At 38.3% G+C, this 13,053-nt stretch overlaps 1 protein-coding gene across 4 annotated transcripts in view; it reads left to right on the forward strand.

Moving 5' to 3' along the window:
• The window catches only part of ryr1b (ryanodine receptor 1b (skeletal)), a 68,818-nt gene continuing 55,765 nt past the window's right edge, over positions 1 to 13,053 (forward strand). For 3 of the 4 annotated variants that reach the window (XM_058634117.1, XM_058634118.1, XM_058634121.1), the window contains exon 1: positions 1 to 305. In XM_058634117.1, coding sequence (XP_058490100.1) covers positions 258 to 305 — 48 coding nt within the window. In that variant the 5' untranslated portion in view covers positions 1 to 257. The remainder of the gene's footprint in view (positions 306 to 13,053) is intronic. The other variant, XM_058634120.1, reaches the window with a different exon arrangement.

Here is a 13,053-nt window from a genome sequence, read left to right on the forward strand (position 1 = left end):
GTTAGTGTCCTCTCCCGTCACTCTCTCTCGCAACAGCGTGAGAGCCACAGGACTCATGCTGTCCACCAGCTCACCCACACACACGAGTGAGAGACATTAAGAGAGTGTGAGAGACAGAGGGGTACAGGAACACAGAAGGACGGAGAGAGAGGGAGGCACATAGCAAAGGAGATTAAAAAAAATCTACATCCCAAGGAGAGAAAACATAAGGATTTTCTCTTTTCTCCCGAGGAGCTGCGAATAACCCTCAGTGAAGGATGGCAGAAGGGGGAGAGGGAGAGGAGGAGATCCAGTTCCTGCGAACGGTGAGTCCTGCTTACTTTCCTTTTCAGGAGATCTAACCTGCACTGGCTGCTGCACGGGAGTTTGGAGGATTTGACGCTGTAGAAGGACAGGTTGAGTTTTAATTAGAACAGGAAGGAAGGACCACGAGAATATTTCTAACTAATTTAGACTCTTCATTACTGACCTGCAACTGACTCATGCAACTGTATTGTCACCTGGTCTCACAGTGCATTCACTTATATCAGATTAGCTTTTCTGGCTTTGGATATTCAAGTCGAATCTGAAGTTGCAGTTGTCAGAGCCAAGGCCTGCTTCTGTATTTAGTTGACTATTTTTGCAGCGTCCTGAATGTGCCATGACCTGCTTTATTAGTTGCTCTCTTTAAACTTGGTAATTGATTTCTTACGTTTCTCTTTAGTGCACAAATCCCAGGTTGTTAACCTCCATTACATGACCATTTTTTTTTTAGAAATTGTCTCACCAAATCTCTTTCATATTAATTCCAGAATGTTCTCAGTTTAAGAATAGTGTGAGTGTGCGTGTGTGTGTGTGTGTGTGTGTGAACGCAGATAGATAGACAGGAGCTGGTGCATCTGTTAGCATCGTTATCTATTTATATCTGAGGAAAGTAGAGCCTCTCAGTGTGGGGTGAGGAGGCAAAGCAACAAGCTACCCAGAGTCTGCAGGGCACAGCTGACGACAGGCGTGTCTTCTGTGGAGAAGCTGACACAGTGTGGAGATATTCACTTTACCGTCTCAAAACTCCTGAGATGGCCTCTAAATCTAAAGCGCGAGAGAGTGAAAAAAAATGCAGTGGGATGTAATTTCGAGATCAAACTGATCTGAATATACTTTTAACACTTGTTTCCTGTTTTATACACACACGAAAAAAGAACTATGCACACCATCTTGAAGCTCATGTTTCAACAACATGACTCCAAACTGCTTAACACAGCTTAAATAATATTATTATTGTGTGATAGTTTTTAGTTTTATTTTAATCTCGTTCCTCAAGCAAATAGCAAATACAAACGCATGCAAAACCCCCCACAAATACAATAAAGTTAAAATAAAGTAAGGCTGACACAGGCTCTTACATCCAACTGATTCTCAGATACGTTTCATTTAGCAACATATTGGCTTTAATTATCAGTTTGTATGTTTTATATTTGATATAGATTGCATGATTGATGGAACAATGGAGTTTTTCCCATCAAAAGGGCCCTGTTCCTTTTTAAATCACAATGACTTTCTCTATCTTTTTAAAAAAATCCTTTCTGAATATTAGTAGGCAAAATGTTCTGATGAGTTCTATACATTATTTGCATTATATTTTAACTTTAACTTGATCAATAGTGGATTTGATGACTCTCTTTATGGACTAGGGATGCTTGAAAGGGCTGATTTTTGTAAATATGAAATTTGTAAATATCATTCTAAATCAAAGCTTTACAAAACTCTGAACATAAATGACAAAATTTAGCACACTAACACTTAACCTTTAAAGTGTCTTACTTATGTTACACCTGCGCAAACTCATTTGGGAGAACATACATGTTTGTGCTAGACATGTAGTACTGAGTAGACAAAAAAAACTAAACACAGAGTATATGAACATAAATGAGCTCTTTTGATGGTAGTGTTTTGATTTAATTACATTAGTGTTTGTTTGATGTTCCGGGAGACATAAGTGTATAATAGCTGTGTGTATTGTTTTGTGTTTAGAGTTGTGTCAGAGTGAACCACAGTTTCTGGAATCTAATTAAACACGTGTCTCAGGGTAGAGTAACTGAAAATTGACGACCTCATCAAGTTAATTATTGTCACTGGTGTTCATGTTCTGGAAGCATCACAGCTTCATTTGTGCGAAAAAATTATTGTTTACATTTATAGATCAATAAATACAGTGTGGTTAGAATTACTATCAAAGGGTATGTATGAAATGAAATGAAATCAGTATCTTTAATATTGAAATGTTATGTTGAAAGTATTTTTGTTATTATTATAATAATAATAATAACAACAACAACAACAACAACAACAACAACAACAACAATAATAATAATAAACCCATATAATGTTAACATATACTGTCCACATTGTGATATAACGCATGTAATTGTATTGAAAATTTGACCTCAGATTTGTTTAATATGAAGTGTTTAAACCTTAATACAAAATCTTTGTTTCCATTGACTGTTCTGTGAGACATCACGTGTGAGAGGACAGCTACATGTATTTCTGTTAAAGCGAGGCTCTAATGTTTCTCTAATGTTTAATTACTAATGGTTAATCCACATATTCCAGACGGAGGAATAAAGAAAACAAATCACTGATGGATAGGATTCCTGTCAGGCCTGTGGTGTCGGCTCATAATAACCACGACAGTGTCAGACAGCAACGCGGCTATAAACTCTATGTTTTTGTCTCGTCTCTTCAGAAACCTACAAACTGTCTGTTAAACACAAAGGATAAACACGTTTAATGCCTTCAGTCCCTCTATTCATGAAGCCAGTAGTAGCATAGGAAACTGTCAGACACCTACACTTAAAAGGAAAAAACATCACAGCCCCATGTGAATTATTTATATCATGTGCACTTCAATTGGTTCATCTTTAACACCAGCACTGTCTGGGTCAGGGGTTCAAACCCCACCAGGGTTGCAGGGCTAAAAATGTAAGTGGTTAGGCTCTTTGGATTAAAGCATCCACCAAATTGTCTTTTCACTAGTAATTAGAGGTTAGTGATGAGAGCATTATGTGAGTCAGCTGGTTTTCTCAGCTGGGGTTCTTGTTTGGTTTATTTTGGAGGTTGGAAGTGAGATACAGACAAAGTGTGTGCACAGTAGAGCTTTTGCCTCACCTGTATCAACTGGGGCAGGAGACCATAGTCATACTTGGTATGAGCTATCATTTTGACTTTGTTTATGTGTTGAAAATTGTATCCCAGAAGAAGTTGCAGCCTTCATTGCTACATCTAGCCACAGGTGTTTCCGAGCAAATCCCTAATAAATAGCAGATTACTTTTTTTACTGTGCACAGGTTTATCCTTTCACAAGGCCAGGAATCTTGTCTCTGTGCATGAGATTAGAATTGATGTCCTCTTGGTTTTAGGAAAACTTACTTAATATCTTGAAAACTATAAAGTGTTTGAATGATGCAGGACCAAGGTGGAAGAGCTAGTTTTAACTCCATCCATCTATACCTTTGTCCTCTGAGGCTCATGGGTTGAGCTGGAGCCCGTTCCAGCTGATGTTGGGTGAGAATATTTGAATTCCGTGAACTATAGCTTTGCAATACTAAAGTAATTTACGTTCATTGGCGTCATTTGTAGTGTGATAATGTTTCATATATGCAAAAGCCAAACAGTTTGTCACTCAGGCTGCCCTCCTCCCTTGAGTAGTTTTTTGCTGTTTTTTTCATCCTAAATATGTGCCTTTAAGGTGGTTAAACTTAGAAACAAAATATGACCTGCTTCCTAGTGTATCTGAGTGTATATAATAAGACAGAATTGCAAATTGTTTGAGTAACAGCGGTAAATGTTTTTGCCAAAAAAAGGGCTAAACACCATTTCAGGCTAGGGTGGAATGAATAAGTGTATGAACTCCATGTAGAAGCCAAATAAGCTTTTAAAAACGGGGTGTTATCAGGAAAAGGTAAGACCCAGACTTTGAGCACAAGAAACAAACAATTGCCAGATTTAAATATGCTGTATGCTTTATTCCAATCCAATCCAGCTTTATTTATGTAGCACTTAATAAAACTGCTTTACTGCAAAAAAAAATTATTTATACAGTAACAATAAAATGAAAAAGGGGACTAAGGGAACTAAGAGATCACCAATCTCGATTTAAAAGGCCAAGCAGTAAATATTTGTTTTAAGACGAGTTTTAAAAAAGATTAAGTGTGGGCTGTCCTAACTAACATGGGGATGGAGCTCATTCCATAATTCAAAATAAAAAAAAACCATGTGGAAAAATTAAGGGAGAAGAGGATGGGACCAAGAAGTGAACCTTAGGGAACTTAAAAGAAAATAGCTGGTCATGTGGGCAAAGGCAAAAAACAAACTGAAAAATTATGGTCATGCTTTTTGGAAAGAATGTAAGGTTATTAACAACAGTAAAATGCCACTGTGTGTCATGTCACATAGCTGTGGTGGAAACATTGAAAGGATATTTAAAAACTTTGTTAAGAGTAATATTCTTAGTGATAGTTTGGTTATTACTTATTGTAAGTCGCTTTGGATAAAAGCGTCTGCTAAATGACATGTAATGTAATGTAATATTACAGTGGAAAAAATGGCAGTGGACAAACAAGTGGAAGATTTGAATTATCCTAGAAATATATACTGAATCTCAGTGTGAGTTGCCATGTGTTTTTGCATTGTTAATGCAGAACATACACAGCCTGACTCTATGTTATCTGTCTTATTTGTGCCAGTAGTTGAAGACATACCTGCAAAAATAGAAAATGACATATCAATTGCCCTGAATAGCATACTGATGAAAGTATTAAAAGTAAACATGACACAGATTTATATACATATAACATATATACATTTGCAGAGAAGACGATGTTTATATGTGCTTCCTGAATGCATTCAAAGCTTTTGACCAAGTCAGTCATGGTAAACCATTTGTAAAATTGCAAAAGAGAGGAGTAACCCTACTTATCTATTAGGATCTAGATAGTGTAAAAGTACATCTGCACCCTTCCGTGGTGTCTACCCTTCAAGTGAGACTTGACATATCTAGTTAGCAGAATGAGAAGATGAGAAAGTGACAGATGCAGCCAACCAAACATTTTAAAATACTGAGGTACTAGCTTCTCAGAAACAGCAGCAACTTCCGCCTTAGCATCCAGACCTCTTCCATCCTCCTCGCCCCTTTTTTTAACCTCAAAACTTTGAAACACTCTACTTTAATAAGTTGTGACAACTTTAAATAAAGTGTCAATTAGATGAGAGAAGATAGTCAGGTAGCCAAGACAAGGGATAAATGTTAATGTAATTCTTGGAAAATTAATAACTTGTGGTTGAAAATTTTAGTGATAAGTGGCACTAAATTTAATTTAAATTTTAAGAAAATTGAGTTATTGTGTAGAACTGTGGGGGCTTGGGAATAAGGCAATGCAATGCAAATATGCTGCACTTATTTCAGATGAGGGTTTGAGAGAAAGGAAGAGAAGAGAGTTTATGCCTTTAATGCTGTTTAGTGCAATAGATGTAGGGAAATAGCCATCTTTAACACATCTCCTGTGATCATTTTAACTTGACAAAGAGGAGCTACACACAGAGATTACTCAGCAGCACTGCTCTATTCTAAGCTTTATTGTGTTACTGTAACACAGCCCGTACCTGTGACTCATAGAGTGATCACTGTGTGGCTTGCATATTACAGTAAAGATGCTAAAGGCTTAAGCATGCCACCGGCTCTAGGCTAAAGAAGCAGGTTTTCTCTTCATTCACACAAAGAACTGTAGAACTTTGAGTTACTGACAACATCCCACCTTAAAATTTACCAGCCTGCAAGCATTTCAACCCCCAGGGTTACTGACAAGTGATCTGCTGAGCTTGCAATACCCAGCAGTCTATGCCTTTCTTTTTTAGAAAAATCTTGTAACGCTGCCACAGCCTGCTGAAAGGTCTCACTGCATTGTAAACACACAAGGGCTACATTAGGTCCTATAGAGTCCCTATAACAATGCTGTTCCCTGCTGGTGACTGTTATTGGCTATGTCACTGTTTCACAATGCTACACTTGCCGTGTGAAATACACAGGCCTGTGGAGTTAGAAGCGGCATTTGAGTTCCAGTCTGTAACAGCAGTTTCTTTTTTTAGTATGCCACGATACGTGCACATGCTCTAGAAGGAGAAACCAGAGGAGTCAGTGGCCTACTTGCCAGCATCCTAAGGGACACATGATGTGTGTGTGTATATGTGCAGATGTGGACATAAGTCGGTGTGTGTTAAGTGATCACGGAGGCTTTTTATTGGTTGCCACATACGACATTTTGGCTCATAAATTGTGTTCAGTCATGTGAGCATCACTGATTTCAAAGTTAAAAGGCTGACAAATAATTGATTAACAACAAAGGTGCACCTTTATGCAGATGACATGATACTCAACCCAGTTGCCCCCCCCATTTGGGACAGGCTGTTTATGACCTTGAGACTTCCTTTCAACAGCTGCAGGCATCACTGTGTGACTTAGAGCTTGTTCTTGCTTGTAATGCTAAGAAAACCAAACCAAAGAAGTCAATGGTACAAGTGATATTCTTAGGTGTTCTACAGATGTACACATGTATGCTGCCTCCTTGACCCCTCCAGATTGATGCTTATAGCACAGCTATGTCTGTTTCATAAAAAAAACTGCAAGCATCATTAATTTACATTATTGTTTCTTTGACCGCTTCATTAAGCCGGAGACAGCAGCTTTGTTGGTACATTTTCAGCCACAAAGCCATATACTGTGTAAACTGCTAATAAACAACAACTTTTATAACTCTGGCCCACTAGTTGACCACTCTACCTGGTTTCTAGATGTTTTCTAAACTTGGTACAGCAGCATTCTTGATTCTTGTCATGCCTTGTCTTTAATTTTCATCCAACTTAACCTTTCTAATGAAAAGTCAGTTGTTTTGCTGGTTTGGTTTGCTGGGTGTTGCTTTTTGCCTCAATTTCAACCAGGGATTGTTATGCAACAAAGAGTCATGGTTATAATGTGATGCTGTGGTTGTATATTTGGCACATATTGGACACCAGTGACAGTGATTTCAAGGAGTGGGTATGGGTACCACACAATTAACTGCCATTAAACCGTTAGCCCTGCTTATTGATTTGAATCTGGAGAGCATGCATGACAGATGGGGTGTGAGGGAGCAAGCAGGGCCTCAGAGTGCTGAGGTCCACAGGTGGACAACATTAACACATGCAGCACCTGTTAGTCTGCTTGACTCTCAGCAGTTTACACAATAGACAGGTGGTTTGGTCTGATCGGTCAGGCACAGGATAGACGAGAGAGAAACGAAGTGACACAGCTGTTATGCAAACCCGTGTGTGTGTTTGTGTGTGTGCTTTAACATACACCTTTCTACCATGACATGTTTAACCACACATAAAATAAGTATAATCCTTAACAAATCGAAGGTTTAGATTTTTGATTTTTGAAAAAAAGACCTTAATTTATGTCACTGTGATGGTATCACAGTCTAGTGTTTCTGCTTAATAGTCTGTAGGTCTGTGTAATGAAGTCTACCACTAGTCAATTTCAATAATATAGAGCTCTGGGCATCACATGACATGTTTACACATCTGCCACGTTGGCAGGGAAAACTCCTGCAAACATGAACAGCACAAGTAGCCGTTTTTAGGCATTAGGGTTCACTCTGCACTTGAAATCCACAGAGATCGAGCAGCATTTAGCAGAAACTGACAGACTGGATATAACAGAACTTTCCAAAAACGTGGCTGAATGATTTTTAAAATGGCTGTCAGTTAGAGTAAAAGCTGAAATACAGTGACAAGAATTCATAGTGTCCATTGCTTAGAAATGATAATTGAGTTGTTTGTTAGTAACATGTAAGTTTTTCCTTGTCTTTGGCCCTGAATATACTGGATAATTTCACATTTCAGTCTTTCTCATTTTACTTTTAAGGCTTCATTTTTACTTGGATGATGGGATGTGTTTTGTCATGCACAATAAACCTCTCTGTGCCTTAAGTAAGTTAAGGCACCATTTAATTTTGGACTATGCCATGTTTTATGTAGGTCTACTAGTCAGGACTTTGCTTACTATCAGGGCAAATAATCCATATTAAAAAGGATGGATTTTGGATTCCAGCCAGCTAAAATGATTTATTTCTAACATCGATTTCCTTTGAAATGCGTCTGTCTGCCAGACTTCAGTCTTTCAGAGGGCAGAGGCTCTTTAATCTTTGATTTCTGGTCATTTGTAGCAGTTGAACTAAGATGAATGGCAGTCTAACTCTGTCTGAGCATACAGGAAGTGTTATAGGAAAAATAAAAGAAATATAGACACGTTAATCATTACAACATTTTCTCATGAATTGGTGTTTAAGAACTGTCTTCATATCAGCATTGGTAAAATAGATTATGGTTGTTTTAATCAAAAATGTTCTCCGGAAATATGTTACAAGTGCTGCTATAATAACAGTATAATACCTGTAAATGAACATAACCTGATATTTTAGGGCAGGGATTGGTTTATTTCACTTTTTACTGCTTTTTTTGCTCATCAGAAGCTATCAGCTATTTTTTCCTGTACTCAGTGCCTTCCCTGTGAGCAAGAGTGTCCATCTCTAAGTAAGACCTCGGAGTATCTGCTGGTCAGCAGTAGGAGGGAATGTGATAGTGACAGGTGCAGCCACCCAAAATAGGAGCTAAGTGGAGGGGGGAGGCCCAGAGCAGAGCACTGGAAGCAATGGCAAGAGGGAGGGAAAAGAGGATGGCAGTGAAATAATATGTCTTTATTTAAGCTTTACATATTTTTGTACATTGTTTTCTGAAAAGCCCTGTCACTTAGACATCACTGGCTCATGTGCACATTTACACTCAAAGTGCTGTAATAAAATGATTGTGGCTTTGGTGTGTCATATCCTCCTCCTGTAATGTTGCTCCTATAACCAACATTTATAAATGTGTAGCTTGGGATTTACTCATGACCTGAATGAGATTTTATTTAGATGCCAAAACAGAGGAAACAGACTTTAACGCTTAAAATTATGGAAAGGTTTTCAAGTTTCAGTTCTCATTCAAGAGGTTTCTTCACTTCTGAAAGTGGTTGGAAGACCATGTTGCATATGTAAATATAAGTTTGTGTCCGTTTTATGGCTTTTATTGCATTATTATTAACATTTGATTGAAGGGATTGTGGTGTAGTCATAATAATAAGCAAATGTTGTTATGGGCTACTCCACTGCCACTATAATATAATATGACTCACTTTCATTTTGACATTTTGTGATGAAAAGGTTTTCAAAGGTTTATGTGTCTATAAATATCATACAACACTGAGCTGACCAGTGAAACCTGTTTTCGTAGTTGCTGCAGTGGTTACTTGCAAAAAAAAGACCCTTGACTAGTCCACTGCTCTGCTAAATCTGTATCTGTTCACACTGGGGTGAGTTGATGAGATGATGAGACTATTTTAAAGGTGGTGTGTAAGATACGGCGTGTAAACCTGCCGTGTACTGTGTTTTAAAGTTAAACTCGTAGCCACACCTTTATATTTACACTTGTGTCATATCCTCAGGTAGCTCACACCCACAGTCCCTGATGCTACACTGCCAGGTGATGAGGTGGTTGTTTTTCCGAGACAATATAAATAGTGTTATCTCAAAATCATTAAAAATATAAGAACTTACGAATGAGTAGAATTTAGTTAATGTTGTTCTTACAAGCTTGACGACAGTTACTAAATGAAACATAATTGTGATAAAGGTCACAAAAACATTCAGATTGTAACTGAGAATATATGATTTCTTAGGGAAGACTACCTTCTCATTTTATGCACTTGGACAAATGGAACAACCTCCAGAACATACTCATTTTACATTACATTACATTACATTAATGTAATGTAACATACTCATTTTCTTGGCACTTTCCCCACTTTCCCCTGTCTTCTACCAGTATTAATTGTTTTATGTTTGCTTTCATTTATTTAAATGTATTTTTCTATTCTGCCAAAACTATAACAGGCCATCCTTGCAAATGAGAGCTTGAGCTCAAGGATATTCCCTGTATAAATAAATAAATAAACAACATATATAAATATATGTCACTGACCCCCGTAGATGCTGAAAGTGAACCTGCACAGTCTCCTCTAGTTTTCAAAGGGAAACCCCAGCACCACTCCCCCCCCCCCCCAACACAGTGAGCTGACCCTCTCCCCTCCACCTGCTGTACATCCTATGCAGTGTGCTGTCTCTCACTCTTTTTTTTAATGGCTGCATAAATATGATGAACAATCTTGGGTGGCCTGCATCAGCACACTTTGCTCTATGACAACTGGGCAGAAATATGATACTGTTAGGAAAAAGTGGACGTCATTAGTTTAATGAATGATTTGATTACTGGACAGATCGACAAATGTGGCTTTAAAGCCTGAAATCGTAACTCGGAATCGAGATGATCATGAAATAAAAATGAGCAAATACTCATCTTCTGCTGCTTTATCCTCCACATGATGTTTGCTGGAGCCAATCCCAGTTGACACAATCAATTCGCCTAATCCCCACATCTGCATGCTTTTGGGCTGTGGGAGAAAATGAACATACAAAAAATGGGAAAATAGCAAACTAAAATGAACTAAAACCTGCCTATTCATTGCAGTTATTTTGCTGTGAAAAAATAATTAGACTAAATCTAAATAAGGTCCCCATGTGATATTGAATACTGACACGAAATAATGCTATTTACGTGTTGTACACTGGTACAATATAAATACCACCTTCTTCTATATACTACTGTACGCTCAATAAACAGCAAATTTTTTTTAAAACTACGATTCAATTGTATAACACTTTGTGTTCTGCTTAATTCCATTAATTATATCGCCAAACTGTTTATAAATTGAAATAAAGGACATTGCAAAAATCAATGTTGTAACTGTAACATGTGTCAATTTTATTTTTTGTTCCTAAAAAAACACTAATGTAATACTGTCGGATATTGTAATACAATTTCTGAACCCAAAATTCTTCAACCATACTGCAGTAGGTGTGACATTTTGACTAAACAAGAAACAAAAGCAAGAGATAGAGTCAACACTGAACAAAAGAAAAGATATTGCTTTGTTCATAGCATACTTTATAATGTCGTTCAGTCAGTTTGAAGATTTGAGGAAGGTCTTGATTGGTTTTAAACACATCTGGTGTGCAAAGGCCTTAGCTGTGTCAAGGACAGAAAATGTTGACATTATTGACAGGCATATATTGGTTATTACATAATTGGCTGCTACAGGGTCATGTACCATGTTTGTTGTGTTTTCTTATGGTCTTAAATAGAAAGGCTTAACACTGTTGGCAAGGCTTTTTTTTATTGTACCAACACTCTGCAGGTCAAGCAAGGAATATTTGTTTTGACATGGCACCAGTGACTGTTATAAATCAGAATCAGAACACTTTATTAAAGTCATCAGCTCCAGTTTCACAAGACAATAAATCCCAAAGACTGCTGATCACCTGCTGCTGGAGAAGACATACCTCCAAACAACATTTTAAACTATATCGGCACTTAGCTGGATGCTGGTAATAGCATAATACCATCAGTGAAGCGAGTGCCCACACAAAGGAAATCCTTCACGCAGCAGGTTACCAGATAAACAGATCTTACAGTTTCTCTCTCTCACTTATAGACTTAGACTATATGGACAGCTGTTAAGTATTGAATTCAAGTGTTTCAATCTGGCTTTGGGCTAGCCCACTTATCTCCAATGAAGTACAATCTTAACACTTCAGCATACCAAGACATTTTGGACAATGCTATGCTTCCAACGTTGTGGCAACAGGTCCTTTTCTGTTCTGACATGATTGTGCCCCAGTGCACAAAGCAAGGACATACTCCTGACCTCATAAATACTCTACAGAACGAATGGGCACAAACACTTACAAATCTTTGTTCCACAAGGATATGCTTTATAAAGTGAAGCATCACTGCATGGTCACCAAACTGAACTGTAACATGGTTGTAGGATCACACACTGATGCCCATATCATTAGTGTGGATGACATACTGAACCTCTCACCATTCTCCATATGTTGTCTTGTTTGCTCTCTGAGTCGGGCTGTGGGCATCGTGCCTGCTCTTCGTGGGAATCCTGGCTACCCTCTGTCTGCAAGTGCACCATCAGACAGCCTCAGAGAATAAACAAAGGTGTCTGCTTTCAGGCGCTATCTATGCCTCTGGCTGTAAATCCGTGTTGCGTACACCTCTATTTGCACACATCAGTGTGTTTGTTTATGTAAGTGTCTGTCAGTGTCTGTCCAATTGTCTCTACCTCTCTCTCTGACCTGAGCTTCCACATTGCCCACATGCTTCAGCCGCCAACTCCAAACATGGTTTGGCTGTAACTTTACACCTGCCATGTTGATGGGGCATCAAATGAGTTTCTTCCACATAAATCGTTGCCTTACAGCAGATACATAACTGTGATGGGTCAGGTTGGTGATACCCAGCACCTCCTGGATTTTACGCAGTTCCACCTGTCCTGTCTTTGCTCTATCAGACACAATCATGTGAGATTAACAAATAATCAGATGCTGTGGCTGGCTCGCAGCAAAGCGTCAGCTGCATATCCTTCAAATCCTGAGAGCTGCTTCTATTTATAAAAGGATGAGTTAAGCTCAAGAGTTTGTGTGGTGTATAAGTGAGCTTTTCACATGGTCAGATTGGAAGTGATTCACATTGTCAGACACTTGGAAGGGCACAACTTTTTAGTTGGGAATTAATTAGAGAGTGTTCTATTATAAGTCTGATTGCCCTGACATTCAGAGCAGAGTAGCGGGTCCAACCACGTGTTAGCAAAGTGCTTGCAAATATTGGCTGAGTATTGTGTTTTCCTGCTCCGCCAGTCACATTGGCACGAAACCAGTTGTCCCATTTAGGAGGGTTTATTATCAGAAAATGAAGACACTACCAAAGTGTATAAATAAAAATAATTTCATTTTTGTAGCCCTAGAATAAGACTTTCATATATTAAAGGCGACATAGACCAGAAGCTCCAATTAACGCTGCGTTTGTGTGTGT

Source organism: Solea solea, chromosome 7, assembly GCF_958295425.1.
Source record: "Solea solea chromosome 7, fSolSol10.1, whole genome shotgun sequence".
Taxonomy (NCBI): Eukaryota; Metazoa; Chordata; class Actinopteri; order Pleuronectiformes; family Soleidae; genus Solea; species Solea solea.